Below are 20,644 nucleotides of genomic sequence, written 5' to 3' on the forward strand. Positions count from 1 at the left end.
AAATTACACATTTCTTAATACCATTTCTCGTACGTGAATGCACTCGATCTTACCTCAGTCCCACATGTGGGCAATTCCACAGTAAATGGGTAGTTTTATGCACTCAAGACATGGAGCAATTTCATTTGAAAATATTTGTTTGAATCATCTTTTTTTCTTTATTTCTTGAATAAATGTGGTAAGGTGAAATAAAATATTCAACCTCGTTGAGTCCTGTTATTTTTTTGTGATGTGCTGGTTTGTTTGTTTTTATTTAATTATTGATAATGTGCAAATTTGAAATAAAAATTGACATAAATTGCAACTTGTATAAATTCATTTTCTTAGAAGACACGCATCCTAGGTGGATTATAATTCAAAATTTATCACCAACGCACCGAGAAATAATTTTCTTGTTCGCCCTGAACGATTACAAGAGTTTTGAGAGAGTGGAAAGCAAGCTGGACCGAAAAGGTCGGCGTTCTGTCCTACTTCAGTTATGTACGTTCGGCCTCAATTTCGTTTGGTTTCCAGGCGTCAGAGTGCAGTTATTTTGTGTTAAATACACTTTGCTGACGACAGTTTCAAGTTAGGTTTCACTAATTCAACAGAAAATTAAATCAAATATTTAATATCCGTATTCAAAGTTACCAAATTCAATTTTCTGTCCACGCCGCGAACGTACGTAACTGCTAGTTGAGACACTCCAGTGTCGTTCGATTTAACACAGAAACGCTGACACTACCCTGAAGTTAGACATCTGCCTTCGGTTTCGCGCCACGAGCATAGCTGTCTTTTCAGAACATTTAGTTATCTAGCTTCAGCTTCCTTTTCTAATTCTGTCCAGTATGTTACGTGCGTTCAGTGGGTACGCTCCGCTCGGTGGGACGCACGAACGGTGGACAGAATCGCCAATCGGTCTTCGTTACGTGTGTTCTGAACGCGCGTAACTCAGACAGATTGTGCCCATGTCTTGTTTACCTTCTTGTTTCGCGCCGTTCTGTCCGAGGTTGCGTATCGTTCGCATGAAATTTCCCGTGTTATGTCTGCATTGCGTATGTGCAACCCATCGACTGCTCAGATCTGAATATGACGGAGGTGATTACGACTCTCGCTGACAAAAGGTAAATTTTGCATTCTAGAGTAGAATCTTCCGTAGTTTTAGGATTAATGGCCCTGCTGGCATTATTAGAAATTCTTTTGAGATTCTCTGTATGCTAGCTTTCACTACTCGTTTTCGAGTTTACACGGACGATAACTGAGCCTAGCCCCACATGTGTTATTTTTTGTCAGTAAATTCTTCGTTGCTTCCAGCTTCAAATAATCTTTCTTTTCATCTTTTCGTAATATTTTTTCCTCAAAATAAAACCAAAGTGACAGTGACAGAATAGCAATGAACGAAAGCTAAGCCAAGAGTGGTACTTTAAATGGCTGAATACAAGTTTAACTCCACTGTCCATTGTGAGCTGACGCACTGTACGAGTGTACTGTAAGTAACCAGTGCAGTCATGGCAGTGGTAACGTTTTACTTTTAGGCAAGAATTTAGAAAGCCAGGCTAGCGCTACGCTAGTGACACGAGTCCCAAGTGTAACCACACGATAACGTTAGTGTATGTAGACACCCATGCATGATCAAACAAGTTAGAAAAGAAAATTTACTAGGTTTACATCGGGATTTGACTTGATTTATTTCTGCCTAAGCAACCAAAGTGCAAACTCGACTTCCAACGTTGTTGATGTTGTCCTTCAGCCACATGAGCTCAGTCTACTCATTGCAGTTCTCTCACGATTTCCATGATGTGATTTATTTATTTAGATTCTATTTCTATGTTTTGATGTAGACTAGACAATTAGCAACTTATGTGAGAAGCTGTGCTGGCCTGTTCTGCACCTTTTAGTGCAATAGTGAGTGACCAGAGCGTCCCTTCGATCATCATGCCGGTGCCCAGCCTGTCTGCTTTCCAGTGTTACGGTGAGGTGTGTATACATATTTTTATGATTTTGCGGGAGGGCTCATTGGAGCTAAGCGACCCTGACTCAATTTACAATCTGTTCATAACACCCTGTCTTGTGTGGCCTGAACAGTTATCTGTGCAGAGCCTCATTCCAGCTGTTGCACCATCCACCATGTTTGCTCTTTGCTGGCCTGTGTTGTGTCCTAAAAACGATCCCTGTGATGAAATCAGCCCCAAATCTTTTTGCTCTAATAAATATATGACATGACCGAAGTTCCGCAACTTCACTTCGCAGAAATTCTGCGATGTTATGTTTATGTACAGAGCTATTTTGTATTTATTTAATGAAGATTGTAAATTTGTATTGCATACATGATTTAATGACCACTAAGCAAATTGTGTAGGAGAAACGAAATCTCTTTCTACAGTGGAAAACAGACATAACAAGTAACAGTAATACCTTTCAAAGAAGCCATGGCCTCCATATTTTTAATGCCATGCTATTATGTATTGTAAATATTTTATTTGTAGATGTCAGAACTGGTACATTATAGTCTTCATTTTGTTGTCTTCCATGATATTTCGGTCCATTGTCATGTAGCCACATCTGTGCTTATTTGGGGTTTTCTTCTGATACGATTATCATTTTATTTATAGAAGCTGCATGGCCCTGTTCTACAGCTTGTGGTGGAGATTTTCTGAGTGCCCAGAGCATCCTTCATCATGCCTAGCCTGTCTGCTTTGCAGTGATAAGGTGTGAATGCATATTTTCGTTTTATTATGTAATCTTTTTTTTCTTTTGGCCAAAAAGGCTGCTACATTGGCACTCTTAAATATGTTAAGGTTGCATATTTTTTTTTCAGACCATGACAAAAAAAGGTTCCTTTTATTTACAGGACTATTTCTTATTCATTTTTAAAGCACATAAATTTATAGTGCATACATGAATAAATGATTGCTGAGCAATTTGTGTAGGATGTTTGTTGGAGATATTGAATTGCTTTCTACAGTGTAAAACAAACATTAATTGTTAACCTTCAAAGATAGAAGCCATGGCCTCCATTTTTATTTTTTTTTTTACACTATGGCATATTCTTTTTTATTATGAAGATTTTATCAGATATCTTTTTGAATTTTTCTAATATTTTCATGACGTTGCAATCAATTCTCTGTATCGCCAGTGTGCAAAAAAAAAAAAAAAAAAAAAAAAAAACTTCTGTGCATGCTGAAGAGCTCTGTCACAGATACACTGGGGGATTCTTTTGTGCCCTTGTTCACTTCTGGTTGTCTCACGCTAAGTAGAGGTCGCAGTTCCCATATGATTCAAGGGAGTTAATCGTCTACTTTTCCATTGCCATCCCTTTTTTTCTTGGTTAAAATTCAGCTGAAAAGAGTTGAAAGTTTCTAAGTTCTACTGATTTGCGGTCACTAGAGTCATGGTTCACTACTGCAAGGCTTCAATGTGCTGGTCACATGATGGAAAGCGAAGAAATCTTCAACAAAAAATATCTCTGGATAAAGATAAAGCATGATCTGAGTGCATGTGCAGCCAAAACCAGGTCAAGTTTGTCCCGTAAGCTATCTCATAATGCATCTAAAAACACTGCTCTCCGCACGGCACCTAGGTATTGGCGATACCAAGAACTACACCTATCCTTTTTTTGAAACTTTGGCCAGGAAAGGTTCCTAGGTGGGTTGATAGATTGGAGGTCAATTTTTATTATTCTATGACAAACATACATTGCTAATATGTACAGAAGTATTCTGTATTTATTTCCCAAAGTCTATAAATATTGCATACATGACTAAATAAACAGAAAAGAAATTCAAGAGGACAAACATTGTGCAGAGGTGTTGATGCTCAATTGCTGTCTGCAGCAAAAAATAAATATTACACATTACCTTTCGAAGATAGTGCTAACCCGCAGCCTCCTCCAAATTTCTATAATCCTATATTCAAAACTTACTGGAAATATTTTATTATCAGATGTCTTTGAATGAAGATTGTAAGATAAAACACAGCTCTTAAAAATGGGATGGCTACACATACTTTTGTTGTCTACAGTAACAGTTTTTTTTTTTCCTAAAATTCCTCTTTTTTTTCCCTAAAATTCCTTTTTTTTTCCTAAAATTCCTTTTTTTTTTAAAGTGTCTACTGTATTTGTAGTTTGTGTATTAAAGTTGTAAAATATATCAGATAGTATGACTTTAGCTTTTAACTTTTTGCAAGATACAATGTACTAAGAAACCACTTATGAAATTTTTATGAGCATACAATTCTACAAAGAATTCAGAGTTTAGCTTATGAAACATGGTCTTCAAATGGCTGAGGTATGAAGCCACAAAGTAAACCAATGTTATTGAAATAGAAGATCTGGGTTTCAACTTTTATTAGGATCACTTTGTTTAACTTTCTTTTTGGATATCTCAGCCTTTTCAAAACCGATTTTCACTTAAGTAAACTTTCAATGCCTTTAAGAGAACCTGTATGATATTTCAAAAAGTTAAAAGCTGAGTCATCACCTAAACCAATACTTACCATCCCTTTTGTTTTAAAGCAAGATATAAACAGGGATACAACTGAATAAAAAAAGTTGTTACATTAGCTGCTTTGTTTCTTACTGTGGCTGATGAACATTAAGGCGATAAAAGAACAAACAATGTCAGTTTTTATTGTGTTCAGAGCCTGTATGTTGATCGAGTTTTGGAATATGATGACTGAAATTCCAGAATGGGCCCTATACACCATTTGAATACATTGTACGTATGTATCGAATGGGCAGGCACATAAAAGGGTGTTTTTTTTTGTGTGTGTGTGTGTGTGTTTTTTTTTTTTGTGTGTCTAATTTACAAATCAACTCATAGGTTGTAAAGTTAAGAGTTCTCTGACAGTACCTGAACATTTCGGAAAGTGTTATTCTTTGAAAACAGTTGGTGGCACATGAACTTCTTTATGTTTCTTACTGTGGCTGATTTACATTAAAGGTCCAGTTTACCTTTAGGAGCAGTGATTTAAAATATGTTCAAGATATCACATTCGATGCATATGTCAGTCTGTTGTATCACAATATCCTACCAATTAAAATGTTCGCAATAAAGCCGAAAGTATAAGGAGATTTCAGTATTATTCTTGATAAACCATATGTTTCTAACTATGGCTGATGGACATTAAGGCGATAGAAGAGTGAACAATGCACGTTTTAATTCTTGTTTATGGAGCCTGTATGTTGATGTAGTTTCAGATGTGATAACTGAAATTCAAGTTTAGGCCCTATACACCATATAAAAATGTACACTGTATTGAATTGGCAGGCAAAGAAAAGGGTGCTTTCCAATTCATGGAATTTTTCCGTCAAGATGTTTTCACTGCTGTCAGGCAGAAGCTCGGTGGTCTAGTGGAGATGACGCCTGTCCGGAGATCAGGGGGTCGTAGGTTCAAATCCTGCTCGAGTATGTACGTCCATGATTTATTAACTTTTTTTTTTTTTTTTTCTGCTATCAGGCAGGAGCTCGATGGTCTAGTGGAGATGACGCCTGTCCGGAGATCAGGGGGTCGTAGGTTCAAATCCTGCTCGAGTATGTACGCCCATGATTTTTTATATCATGGCTACTATAGAAACACTGATCAATTCAGTGCTTATTTACGTTGATGTAGGGCAAATTGTCAATCAGTTGCAAAGGATGCTTTGTTCTCTAATTTACAAATCACCTCATGGGTTGTAAAGTTAAGAGTTGTTGTACAGTACCTGAACAATTCTGAAAGTGTCATTCTTTGTGTGTTGATTCCCTATAAGGATTATTTCCCTAATGAATGTTACAACTATTCATTTTCGAATGAATGTAAATTGAAATGAACAGATTTAACTGTTGCACTATCAAATAACAGTTTCTTTTCACATTGAAATCAGTTATTGGTACATTAACTGCTTTATGTTTCTAACTGTGGCTGATGGACATTAAATGCAATAGAAAAATGAACAATGCAAGTTTTAATTCTTGTTTCCAGAGCCTGTGTGTTGATTGAGTTTGGGATGTGATGACTGAAATTCTAGTTTAGTCCCTATAAACTGTATCAATACACATGTATTTTTGTATCAGTAAAGAAAAAAAAAGTTTTAGATTTGGACAGGCAAATACAATCCACTTGATTTACATACGTGTATGTAGGAATATCAAGGTGTAATGGATACGAAATGATAACTGCTGACTCAATGACAACAGCAAAATGATCCTTTGCATACAGTATTTTGATATTTCAGCCTTTGTATATACAGCACATTGTGGTTTAAAATGAACTACACAATATACTGGAGAACGGGAGTGTACTGTTAACCTTGGAAATTAAAAAACTCTGTAAAGTTCAAGTTTCTGTCCTACTCTTGTGTTACATGCGTTCACCACTAATGCAGTGATACATGTCATATCATGTACTTTGGAATTTCAAGAAACTCTATTGCAATGAAGCTTTGGCTTTTCCTCACACACACATGCACCCACACAGATATAAATATGACAACAGTTCGCCCGATTATGGAGGAACTTAGTACAAACACGATCTCGCCTTTCGGATATGATGCACAAATTTTCTGGCATTAATCATGAATGCACACTTCAAAATGACACAAATAATGAATGTTTTCACAAATATGGACAACCTAAATTGTTCTTATCATAATGTATCAGTACAATAAATAGTGTCGGATGATTTCAAATCAATAGTTGTATTCTTTGTATGAGGAATCCATCATTCCAATATTTCTGTCCTACTCTATGTGTTACACGCGTTCGCCCCATTCCTGTTACACATGTCTTACTTACATACCCACTCAAGCTCTATTTGAATACAAAGTTATCTTTTCCTACTTAAAAATATTTAATATAGGTATTAGGCAACCAAGCTCTGAAATATGGATACTCTGAAGACAATTTCAATTTTTCATATTTTTCCAACCTAAAACTACCCATTTACTGTGGAAATGCCCATGTACTTTTCTATGTTTTCTGACTGAGCTATAATTAGCATACGGGTTTCGCCGTTGCCGGTTAATTTTAGACTTGCCAGTAAAACCACATAGTCTCATTTTATACTTGTGAAAACATTCAAATGATAAGTTTCTTCCAAAATTCGATCTTGTCTACCAAAAAGATCTACAAGAGACAAAACCTATGTCATAAATTCTGAATTCGTCTGTTGACATTCTGTGATACGGTAACTACGCCATACACTGTGCAATTGTCTATTGTAACCTAGCTAGCGTCTACACATTGTCATTTCCGAGTGCATCCTGCTTGTCTTCTATCACCATTGTTCATTGTTTATTACGCATATTCTTCAATAAAATCTTCCTTACTATAATATTCATTTTGTGTAAAAAGCCTCAATTCGTTGTTTTATATTTCCCAGAATTTTGTTCACATTCCAATGTTCAACGTTGCTGACAATTTTGAAATAATCATCAAAACATTGCCTGTATCCAAAGACACGATTATCAACATTGCTGTTATCATTATGTACTACATGTGTTGTATTTTTTTTTTTTTTGGGGGGGGGGGGATAACAGCATTTTCCTCACATGTGTATAACATGACATGTATAACATTCGAGCTATAAAAGCCAAATGAACTTTGGTCTTTCTACGTCATGCAAGAAAATGTTCATAGAAGATAACAATCATTGCAAAACGTATGGGTGGGTTACCCATACGTTTTGCAATGACTGTTTCCTTAGGTGTTGGTACGGGGTATAGGCCCCTGGTATGTTTGAAAAATGAGTAGTTTTACCTTTAAAAAGAGCTCCAGTGTGGAGTTTTTTTTTTTTCCTTTTTTACAAAATGATAGCGTTGTAGACTTTTTAACATATTGTAAAAACTGAGTAGCACAATAGTGCTGTATACTTTCATTGGTATCCCATAGATATGATACTTGAGGTATTACAAGATACAATTTGAATTTGCCTAAAATTAAGACTAATTACGGAAAGTTTTCTTTGTCATTTTTGTTGGTGTATTGTCATGGAATGATCTGCCGCTACCCATACAGGAGTGCAGCTAACCATATTCATTTCGTAGATCACACATTTTTGGTATTGTTTGCTGTGTAATACCAAAAATACTATTATATGTGCCGTCGCCAATTTTATAGCTGAATATAATAAAGGAACATATTCATATTATATACATATATATATAATATTCCTTGCTTACTACAGTTACATTGTTTTAGACTCACATATCTATTTACACTTATTGTAAGAGATGAACTATCATGTCACGGTTTCAGCTCAAATCTTTTGTGATGTAAATACTTGAAAATATATTCATGTTTCATGTATTTTTAGACTACTATTCATTGATAGAACTATTTGTTGTACTGCACTTATTACGCTTTTAGAACCTCTGTATCAGACAGATATTGGACTTGATTACCATTCATACTATTTTCTGATACCTTTATCCTGTATTCATGCATATGTCTTTTGTTATGTATCATGCGAGTAACCATATGAATGTAGATAGATAATAAACTTCAACTTCAAATTATGAATTCTAACGTGGGTTGTATGGCTTTTGGCATGCTTTTTGTGTAGACGACACTACTAAGTGTTATTCATTTCATTTAGGACAAGGCATCTTTGACATTTTAAAATATTGTTAAACATTTAGATGTGTATTAAGCTCACCTCAACCCAAACATAAGAACGATATTGTGTAGAATTCAAGTTTCATCCCTCTTCCTCCCATTGAGCACACCCACAATAACGGGATTTACAGAACTAAGGTGATATTGTCAACTTAGTGATAGAAATCGACCTGACAAAGGAAACAAAAAAAGTTAAACAAAAGCGCACACATTATGTCTACTCTGTCTGTCGCCTATGATACGGCAGGTTCATCCAAGGAGGTTCAAGAGATGGAGTAACAACAGTGCTATTGCTGTTGATCCCATGTTCGAAGCCGCCGCTCAAAAAGATTGGAAGCATGTGCCAAACAGGATCTGCCGCGCAGATATGAAGACAATTGACTCGTGTGTCATTGCACACACACACACACACACACAAAAACACTTTCAAAGGAAGATATGTCTTTGTGATGGCAATTACTTTTCGCTATCCCTTCTTATAAAAGGTAGGTGGTACAGACAAGAGGATGCGCGAAAAGAAATTGAGAAAAAAGAAATGCTGAAATGAAGATGAAAATTACTCGACTTGGCAAACCCGGGCACTATCTATCAATAAAAAATTATACTTGAAGATTATTCCATATTACTTTCATTTGTGAAAATTAAGCGGAAAAGTGATAAAACCAGCTTTCCAGGATGGTACAGTTTTAAATATTTTCACATGATATAGCTCGTATTTACACTTTTGCGCTAATTTCTGGATCGAATTGAATTTTGTTTTACATGCTGAACCATTAAGCGAAATTTCACTTTATCTAATTAATAGATAAACAAAATATGGCCAACATTCTGATAACGTTAAAAATACATCTTCATATTGCTCAGCAAGACGGCGGCGTCGAACATCGATCATCAAAGGCACAAGTGCACCTGTGGAATTCTTCTGTACATCGATAGAAATCTGCTAACTGTTTGAATAATTACAGCCAGTTGGAACTCCATGTATAAAACATTTTTGGTTCATCAACCAATGGCGTCCACAGACGTCAAGCATCAATAACCTTAATAAAAAGAAGGAACTCTTCTTTTTTTCACATTGCATACAGCATCTGTTGTAGAGACTGTCCCCGACGTTCAGGAATGGAAAAGGAAAGATATTCGACTGCCATGTCACTCAGAGAAGGTGCCGCTGGCTGTGTTTTGGACCAAGGAGAGCACTTCAAATCAGACAGTGGAGACGATGAAGGCTTCATTCTTCGATGGGTACTTTGCCAGCGAAGAGGAGCGGTTTAACATCGATGTGAACTATAATCTCGTCATCACCGACTTGCAAGTAGCAGATGAGGGTCGCTACTATTGCCAACTCATGTTGGAAAATTTCGAGATTCTCCTGAATTCCACTAATCTGACGGTTAGCTGTAAGTATTTTTTTGTTTTCATGACATTCTGGCCGATGTAGGGATGACCTACCGTACAGGTAAAGACAATACTTTTGTAAATGAAACTGGCGAAACAAAGCTAACGGCTTCATGAAAAATCATGAATAAACCTTAATATTGATCCTCATTGACCAAACATGAATTTATTTTCGTGTAAGAGATAGAAAAAAAATATGATATCCCTTCATAATAACTTCGTATAACAAAAGTTTAGTCAAAGGGTACTTCGTATGCGGTGAGGATATCAATTTCGAAATTGTGAATAAATCAGCGATCACCAATTTTACTGTTTTTATACTGTGACATCGCACACATGTCTGTAGTCTTCTCATCCAGCGATGACAGCACATGATAAACACAAACTTTTGACATTCATACTCTCTAAAAAAAAATCGAGTGAAAATATTCACTCTTGATGGAGTGAATACAAAAACGAGTGAATTCAGAGTGAAATTGATGTGAATTTAGAGTGAAAATGTTCATTTTAACTCATTTTGGAGTGACCTCGGGATCACTTGGAAGATTTTGGAGTGATCCTGACGTCACTCTATAACGAGTGAAAATGAACATTTTCACTCTAACTTCAATCCAATTTTACTCTAAATTCACTCTTTTTTGTATTCACTCCTTCAAGAGTGAATATTTTCACTCGATTTTTTTTTTTTTTTTTTTTAGAGAGTAAGTCAGGAACTGATAGTCTGATTAATATTGTTGCATCTACTTCAGCCACATTATACTTAATCAAAATGGAATCAAGAAGTCATCTTTAACAACAGGTATATTATTACATTGATGTTTCTTTCTTTTGATTAGAAGCTGCTGATAATCTTGGACAAAAAACAATGGATATCAGATTACTTGTAATAAAGGGAAAACCCCTTTTTATTAGTATGAATTTCAGAAGATGTTGAATATGGCATAAATAATTTGAGAATGCACGGTAAAAGAAACACACCTACTGGACAACGTGTTATTGTGGAAGAATGATGATGGGGAAGGGCATATTGGATGTATATGTATTTGTTGCTCACAACATTTTGTTCGTGCCGTTGGTCATGCATAAATGACATAAATGCACATTTTTCTGTTGTCTAGCTCCTGTGGTAGACACCCTCCCTACCATTCAAGGATGGAAAGGGAGAGACATCCAACTACCATGTGACTTCAAGGAGGAGCCTCTTGCTGTATACTGGGTCAAGGAGAGCATATCACAACCTGAGCTGTCGACGAGTAAGGCATTCTACGACGGGGATTATGTGAGCATGGAGCAACGATTCGACATCGATAAGAACTTCAACCTGTTAATTACAAACCTGGAAGTGGCTGATGAGGGCCTCTATTATTGTCAGTTGGTGTTAAAGACTTTCGAAGATTTCTCAGGTTCCACCCTAATGACCGTAAACTGTGAGTACTTGTCTGTACCAAAGTCTTCATATAGATTGTAAACAAATTTCGTTAAGCAGAGATCAAATTCATCTGACCGAGGAGCTTCAAGAATTGGAGTTCTATAACTGTATAATTTTTCACACAGTTGTCAGATTTCTAGTAACGAACGAAAGAATTCCACAGGGTCGTTTGTGCCTTTGATGATCGTGGTTCGATACCTGCCGTCCTTCTTAGCAGTCTCAACAGCATTTTGAAGGCTTACATAATAACCGCTATATTTTTCTTATTTATCAATTACATGAAATTAACCTGATCACAAAGGTTATAACACAAAGTTACATTTCAAAATATGTGCAGAAATCTAAATCTGAGTTGTATGATGTGTAAGGATATGAAATTGTACCCTCTCTGGAAATGAGATTTTACCATTTTTTTTTTCTGCAATCACTTCCGACAAATGAAACTCATATAGTATAGTGTTGAGTATGTCAGATAAGTGTAAAGACACATAAACTCGAGTATTTAAATCTGTATTTTATTAATCTTTGAAAAATTTGCTCAATTTTCAAATTATAAACCATATTTCTTTCTGATCAGTTTTCCACTGTTTACGTTTGTTATTAATCTTTGCGCGTTTTTTTTTTTCACTGTACCAGTAGGCCTATGCGTACCGCTCATTTTTTATAGGTAGGAACGGCGAAGAATAATTACCATCATAAAGACGTATTTTTCCTTGCGAGAGGCTGGTCGTTATGAAATGACACATAAACGAATTGTCGCCCTATCTGTGGAGCAGCTTCAGTTTCGCACATCTGTTTCAAATATCTTTTGGTGGCGGCATCAATCATGGGATCACATATGTATGTGTGATGAAAATTGTTGAAACTGTAGTAGGGTAAGATGCCATAGTGTGTAGCACCATTATGTATGTTTTATGATATTACAGGGGGATGAATTGTAAATGATGCGCCTTTCAGAGGACAAATAAATTGAATCAAAATCTAATCAAAATCAAATCAAATCAAATCAAAGGTAATACGGATTATTGTGAATCCATATCGTGTACCTCCTCCAGGTGACATAGCATGACTGTACGAAACGACTTATTTAGGATATTTACACGTCATTTGATTTAGGCATTCTTTATTGTGAGAATATGCACAATCTCTGTTCCTGGTTATTCATTAGTAGTGGGGCAGCATAGCAAAATTATTATGCATTTTGTGATACAAGCACCAAATTTAGCACAAGTGTACATTAACATATTGCCAACATTTTCAGATATTGGGCCACTTGAATTCTCTCTTTATGTCCGCCATATTGGATTTCAAAATGGCCGCCATTTGAAATCTACATTTGCGATTATCTCTGGGTCTAATGCTGCTGTTGACTCTATTCTGGTGTCTAAATGTATGTTTTGGGGGGCAAGGAATCCAAAGAGCACGAAACACAAATTTGATAAGAAAATATTGAATTTGAACATCTGTCCTAGGTGTACACAAAATATCGAGAGAAAAGAACAATCCCAACTATTTTTATTAATTATTGAAATCGGACGAAAAAGTGAACCCGAAATGCCCCGATGAACGGTCTGCCGATACCCCTTCCAGATGACGTCACGCACTGGATTCGTACTCTGAAAGTACACGTTCGCTCCATAGACTACTACCGTGAATTGTTTTCAGTGTTGTGTTTAGGAGCCTAGCAAGTCCAATTATTTAGTTTATTAGCAGTTTTCTTGCATGTCTCCTTGTAGTTCACAGTTTTTCCTTACATTTCATCCTCATAAAGTATGAAATTTGTGAATGCTAGGGGTGCATAAAAGAAATTTCTTTCAGACGTTTTTGTCCGCATTTCGGTTCCGTGCCTTCAAAAAGTAGATCCGGTCACAGCAAGCTGGATGGTACGTCTCGCTTTCCTCTCACCTCCCTGCTCTCAGCTGGTCTGCATCGGCTGTTCATGCACTGTGCTGGTGTGTGGTTCGCATTGCGTTGTGTGTGTTTGCGTGTGTGTGAATATATAAGTGTTCGTGCTCTGATTTCTTCCTCGGTCTAGTGAGAGCTGTGCGTAAACACGTGTGTGTATGGGAACATGTACTATTTATTGTACTTCGAACATGTGCGCCAGCTCCATGCCCCCTCGACGTTCGATGCAAGACTCCCTGCAGCTGATCACTCGCTCTCTCTGCATGTTTTTGTTTGTAATAATAATGGATGAACATAAACTCAATAATGTACGAGTAATGATCGCCACACGTAATCTGTGCATTTCGTATACTGTTCTACGAAGCGAATTGCTAATTACAGAGGTGGAAGAATGAGCCGTGAGGAAGTACTTCTTTTTCCACATTTTTTTTGTTTGTTTGTTTGTCTAAACCGCCGCCGTCATTCATCGTACATACTGATCGTCAAGACTCTAAATCGTACTGAGCCGTATGTTATACTGTTTTTCATTTTTTTTTAACGTCAAGGCAGACATCAGACATTTACTTTACCATCAAACGCAGCTGAATGTTACTGTTATTCATTTCGAAATGTAGCAAATATCCGACATTTATTGTAGCATCATATGGAGCAGAATGTTGCTGCTATTCACTTCCGAACGTAAAAGCAATAATCTGACAATTATTTTAGCATCTTCCGGAGCCGAATGTTATTGCTATTTACTTTCGAAAGTAAAAACAAACATCCGACATTTATCTAATCATCGTACGGAGTTGAATATCATTGTTATTCATTTCCGAACGTTACAAGGGATCATTCGACATTTACTTTTAGCATCTTCCTGAGCCGAATGTTATCCTTATTCATTTCCGAACGCAAAATCAAATATCTGACATTAATTTTTGCATCGTAAGGAGCTGAATCTTACCGATATTCATTTCCAATTATTTTAGCATCTTACGGAGCCGATTGTTACCGCTGTTCATTTCCAACAGTAAAAGCAAACATACGACTTTTTTGGTGGCCCGATCGGGCCACCAAAATCTTCATTTCTGAAATATTGTCGGCCCGACGTGCGTTTTTTGGTGGCCCCGGGCCACAGTTAGTGTCGAGCCCTGTCTAATGAATGTAGATGATCGCAAGTGTAACAATGAAATATGATTCGTCCCCCCTCCCCCCCCAATAAAAAAACAACAACAACAAAACAAAACATGCAAGAATGTTTGTGATTCCATGAATCTAAAAAAGAGTTACAAAACCTCTTTATTATTATCATTATTATTATTAACGAACCATCAGAAAATCAAAGCTAATCTTACATTCAGATTAACATTTTTTTTTCTTTTTTCATTGTCGAATTAGCAAACCTTCAGAGTATCGACTCTCGAGCTAGCTTGTTTCATTTTCGGATAAACGAACTTTCACAGTAACGTGCAAACATAATTTTTTTAGTCGGGCATAAGGAAATGTTCAGAAAACGTGTATAGACGGGTGGTAAAAAAAGGAGAAAAAATAGGTTTGAATTTTAGTTTAGCATCGCGTCTCTTATGCGTGGTGTTCGTTATTCCGAAAAAGAATAAGATTCACTATCCCGATGGTAGTTATTTCGAAACACGCATATTGCATATGCGGATGTTTGTTAATCCGACAAATTTAATTATGGTTTGTTTAATTTGATTTGTGGTTCGAAAAGTTCGTTTATCTGAAATTGAATTACGCGGCAAGAAATTACTTATTTCGTTTTCGGATAAACGAACATGCAGAATATGGAATGTTTTTGAGTGAACAGGACTTCGAAATAACGAAACTTAATTTTCATCTTTTATTCTTTTCGATTTAAGAACCCTTTTTTTTCAGTTTTTGGATAATTAACCCTCGGGAGTGACGATCTTTTAAAGTAACGACCAGTAACCTCCCCCCCCCCCTCTCTTGCTCTCTCTCTCATAAGTTTATGTCGTAGTTTGACATCTTTAATTTTTTGTTTGTCCGGTATTCATTATTCCTAAAATAATGAAAAAAGAAGAAGACATGAGATACATTTGTACGTATTCTATAATTCGTTATTCCAAATCTGAAACACGCAAAATCCCTGTGCCAATGTTTTTCTTCCGAAAATATAAGAGGGTTTGTTAATCCAAACATTTGCAGCATTATTCTGAAGCTTGTGTAATATGAAAATTGGGAAAAGGCTTGTTAATCTGAAAACGAATTGAATTTGTTCCCAGATTAAGTTTCTTATTTCTTAAGTTTTAGATTAGCGAACCTTCGGAATAAACAACTTTTAGAGTAACAATCAGCAACATGTTTTCTCTTTTTTTCATAACTCAGAATAGAAATAATGTATACAAAATGGAGAAGTATTTTAAAGCAGGAAATAAGGCATTTCAAGTTTAACACTGTTTATTTATTTCATTTTTCTTTATCGGTAAGTACAAACAATTCTTACAAGAAATAGAAAAGGAAATAGAGAGAAAGAGAGAGAGAGAGGGAGAGAGAGATAGACCTATTTTAGGCAAATTAAATGAGAGAAATAAAGAATCATTACGTTTGTAACCCTGGCTAGGTATTCGACTTGTCAAACATTTTCCCTGTTCATTCCTCCAGGCCCCAGACTGTTCATGACCGCCAAGAATGCGCCAGTACGCGCGGTTTCTGTTTTTGTCTAATGGTCTCTCTCCTCTACCCCCCCCCCCCATCCCCAAGTCGGGCACCTTGCCGTCGTGGAATTGTTATTGTTTCTTGGTAAACTTGGTGTTTATTTTTGACCGCGCGTTATTGATTTGTGTTATTTTTATCTTGAATTGCGCACTGTGCTCGGTATCCACATGGAGCACGCACAACCAGTGACTACCCGACTCACCTGTAGGCAGCTAACGGCGAGCAGAAAATGGCAGTTTTTTCTGCTATCGCTATTTTCTACTGCCAAAATAGGCTAATTACGGAAGCTTAAAAGTGCCAACCAGATGACGAGATAAGAAGACGAGAAGACAGGTTAAATACCGAGAAGCCGAGTTATTGCAACTCGGCAAGTCGACTTGCTTGGATCAAGAAGACAAGATGACAAGTTGTTGAAACTCGGTAAGTCGACTCGTTTGGGACAAGAAGACATGATAACAAGTTGATGAAACTCGGCAAGTCGACTCGTTTGGGACAAGAAGTCAAGATGACAAGTTGTTGAAACTCGGAAAGTCGACTTGCTTTGGACAAGAAGTCAAGATGACAAGTTGTTGAAACTCGGCAAGTCGACTCGTTTGGGACAAGAAGTCAAGATGACAAGTTGTTGAAACTCGGCAAGTCGACTCGTTTGGGACAAGAAGTCAAGATGACAAGTTGTTGAAACTCGGCAAGTCGACTCGTTTGGGACAAGAAGTCAAGATGACAAGTTGTTGAAACTCGGCAAGTCGACTCGTTTGGGACAAGAAGACATGATAACGAGTTGTTGAAACTCGGAAAGTCGACTTGCTTTGGACAAGAAGTCAAGATGGCAAGTTCTTGAAACTCGGCAAGTCGACTCGTTTGGGACAAGAAGTCAAGATGACAAGTTGTTGAAACTCGGCAAGTCGACTCGTTTGGGACAAGAAGTCAAGATGACAAGTTGTTGAAACTCGGAAAGTCGACTTGCTTTGGACAAGAAGTCAAGATGACAAGTTGTTGAAACTCGGCAAGTCGACTCGTTTGGGACAAGAAGTCAAGATGACAAGTTGTTGAAACTCGGCAAGTCGACTCGTTTGGGACAAGAAGACATGATAACGAGTTGTTGAAACTCGGAAAGTCGACTTGCTTTGGACAAGAAGTGAAGATGGCAAGTTCTTGAAACTCGGCAAGTCGACTCGTTTGGGACAAGAAGTCAAGATGACAAGTTGTTGAAACTCGGCAAGTCGACTCGTTTGGGACAAGAAGTCAAGATGACAAGTTGTTGAAACTCGGAAAGTCGACTTGCTTTGGACAAGAAGTCAAGATGACAAGTTGTTGAAACTCGGCAAGTCGACTCGTTTGGGACAAGAAGTCAAGATGACAAGTTGTTGAAACTCGGCAAGTCGACTCGTTTGGGACAAGAAGTCAAGATGACAAGTTGTTGAAACTCGGCAAGTCGACTCGTTTGGGACAAGAAGACATGATAACGAGTTGTTGAAACTCGGAAAGTCGACTCGCTTGAGACAAGAAGACATGATAACGAGTTGTTGAAACTCGGCAAGTCGACTCGCTTGGGACAAGAAGTCAAGATGACAAGTTGTTGAAACTCGGCAAGTCGACTCGTTTGGGACAAGAAGTCAAGATGACAAGTTGTTGAAACTCGGCAAGTCGACTCGTTTGGGACAAGAAGACATGATAACGAGTTGTTGAAACTCGGAAAGTCGACTTGCTTTGGACAAGAAGTCAAGATGGCAAGTTCTTGAAACTCGGCAAGTCGACTCGTTTGGGACAAGAAGTCAAGATGACAAGTTGTTGAAACTCGGCAAGTCGACTCGTTTGGGACAAGAAGTCAAGATGACAAGTTGTTGAAACTCGGAAAGTCGACTTGCTTTGGACAAGAAGTCAAGATGACAAGTTGTTGAAACTCGGCAAGTCGACTCGTTTGGGACAAGAAGTCAAGATGACAAGTTGTTGAAACTCGGCAAGTCGACTCGTTTGGAACAAGAAGACATGATAACGAGTTTTTGAAACTCGGAAAGTCGACTCGCTTGGGACAAGAAGTCAAGATGACAAGTTGTTGAAACTCAGCAAGTCGACTTGCTCGGGACAAGAAGTCAAGATGACAAGTAATTGAAACTCGGCAAGTCGACTCTTTTTGGACAAGAAGACATGATAACGAGTTGTTGAAACTCGGAAAGTCGACTTGCTTTGGACAAGAAGTCAAGATGACAAGTTGTTGAAACTCGGCAAGTGGACTCGTTAGGGACAAGAGGACATGATAACGAGTTGTTGAAACTCGGAAAGTCGACTTGCTTTGGACAAGAAGTCAAGATGACAAGTTGTTGAAACTCGGCAAGTCGACTTGATTGGGACAAGAAGTCAAGATGACAAGTTGTTGAAACTCGGCAAGTCGACTCGTTAGGGAAAAGAAGACATGATAACGAGTTGTTGAAACTCGGAATGTCGACTTGCTTGGGACAAGACGTCAAATGTCAAGTTATTGAAACTCGGCAAGTCGACTTGTTTTGGACGAGAAGACAAAATGCTGTGTTGTCAAAACACGACAAGTCGACTTGTTTTGGAAAAGAAAACAAATTGGTTAGTTAGTGGAACAGAAAAGTCGACTAGTTGCGGACAAAAAGACAAGTCAACGAGTGGTTGGAATTTGTTTAGGACAAGAAATCAAGGTGACAAGTTGTTTATCGACATTTGGGGTCTAGGAACACTACCTCCTGGAAAACTACCCCATAATTACTACCCCTTGGATCTGGATAACTACCCCCGGATTATACCCCCGAATAATTACCCCAGGGATAACTACTCCTGGATAACTATCCCACAGATGTCTACCCCCAGATAGCACTATCAAATAAAACATCATCACAACAACAACAAAAAAGCAGTGAATTCAAAGACAAATACAACTTAAACAATCACTGAATATTTCCGATGCCCCACCTTGACCCGATGGTGTTAGCTCATCCAGCAAAACTGGTAATTGGATTTACGTTCTTTCAGAAAAAAAAACCCCAAAAAACTTGTCATTATAGTACCCCCCGACGGCAACACATTGCCCTACGGTGAAAGATTTATGTTCAGTTTATTTAGAAATGATTTCCTCACCAAAATCTCAATGCATAAACCTGACCAATGGAGCAAAACACTGGTATTTTTTTTCTCCTGAAAATACTGTTTCCGTGACAACACAGTGTCTAACACCGACAAATGACGAATGTTGCACTACAATCGCGATAACTACTCAGTACTTCCTGCATTAGTACCCCTGGTATAACAACTACTACCCGATAGATACCCTATAGGGATTTACCACTGCAATCTTCCACTTTCCCAGTGCAGTTACCCTCCAGGGCAATCGCAGGGCTAGCCCCGAACAACTTACCTCCAGGGCTATTCCCGATAGGGCAACTCATGGGCGTCACCAGGGGGGGGGGGATGTTCGCACCCCCTTCATAACCTAAAAAAAAATATATATATATATTGTTTATTACAAAAAATGCTTCAGTCTGCGAGCGACCTCAACGCCAGACGCTAAATAATTGTTTTTTTTTTTCTTATTCAATTCTTATTTTTATTTTGCACCAGGGGGAAAAACAAAACAAAAAACAAAAAACAAAAAACAAAACAAAAACAAAAACAAAAAACAAAAACAATCGCACCCCGGATCTGGCAGCACTGATGCATTATACATACAGTGTTTACTGTCTATCGACCGTACTGTATACGTAATATTTCATTCATTGTGCAACGGATTATCAATTCAGAAAAAGCAAAAGCTCCATCGCATGGGAGGAAGATACCCCGCCCACTCCCTCCCCCGTTATAGGTCCCAATCAGTGGCGTAACTGGGGTGGGGTGGGGGGCACGTGCCCCCCCCCCCCCCTCCGCTGGTAAAAAAAAAGATATAAAAATGGTAATTCAAGGGTTAGTAAACTGCTTTTGAAATTGACATGAAAGGGTGAGCAAGAAATTATTTTTTTTTTCTCTAAGATTTCTTTTAGCCATAATTAAAGAGGCATCAATAGTGTGAAACATTGTTCAAAAAGCCCGGAGCCGACAAAATATTGTGATTCATCGTGATTCCTGGTTGGCATTCTGAATGATAGGTAGGATGGAGCAGTGTACTCAGAACATCCCAACGGCAAAGAGTCGCTGTAATGTTGCGCAATGTGATGTAGAATTACATCTCTGTACCTTACACTTCGTTATATCAAAGCTAGATCACTGATTGTTGCTTCACATACTATAGTCTATATTAAAATGCCTTGCATTGCCAATAATAAGACTTGACGGGCTATTTCCCAACTTTCCCAACACACACAAACACAAACAATTAGAGGATGCTCTAAAGTGCAGATTTTGGACATCCTTCCCCCGCTTGGTCACTTCGACGCCCCCTCGCTGGTCATACCTCCCCCAATCATGAACAATAAACCGACATCCTTGACTACCAGTGGCGCACCGCCCCCCTTAATTTCCAAAGCGAAAACAACATATTTATAGCTAAAAACGGCAGTTTTTGGACTGTAAAATGTCAGAATTTTCACTCTCACTCGCTCCGCTTGCTCGTATTTAATCGCACTGCCATTCTCGTGATGTTGCTGCCAGTATTAAATTGCCAGCAGTTGCACCCGGTGCGCCCCCTTAATTTCCAAAGCGAAAAGGATAGCTA

At 37.8% G+C, this 20,644-nt stretch overlaps 1 protein-coding gene and 1 non-coding gene across 2 annotated transcripts in view; both read left to right on the forward strand.

Moving 5' to 3' along the window:
* The first annotated feature begins 1,068 nt into the window (after positions 1-1,068).
* The window catches only part of LOC140239732 (uncharacterized), a 49,169-nt gene continuing 29,593 nt past the window's right edge, over positions 1,069-20,644 (forward strand). Inside the window, exons 1-4 of the mRNA XM_072319554.1 lie at positions 1,069-1,103; positions 1,878-1,951; positions 9,659-9,970; positions 11,087-11,395. Coding sequence (XP_072175655.1) covers positions 1,069-1,103; positions 1,878-1,951; positions 9,659-9,970; positions 11,087-11,395 — 730 coding nt within the window. The remainder of the gene's footprint in view (positions 1,104-1,877; positions 1,952-9,658; positions 9,971-11,086; positions 11,396-20,644) is intronic.
* Trnas-gga (transfer RNA serine (anticodon GGA)) lies at positions 5,442-5,514 on the forward strand. The gene has a single exon. It is a non-coding gene; the product is annotated as a tRNA-Ser (tRNA).

Source organism: Diadema setosum, chromosome 16, assembly GCF_964275005.1.
Source record: "Diadema setosum chromosome 16, eeDiaSeto1, whole genome shotgun sequence".
Lineage (NCBI taxonomy): Eukaryota > Metazoa > Echinodermata > Echinoidea > Diadematoida > Diadematidae > Diadema > Diadema setosum.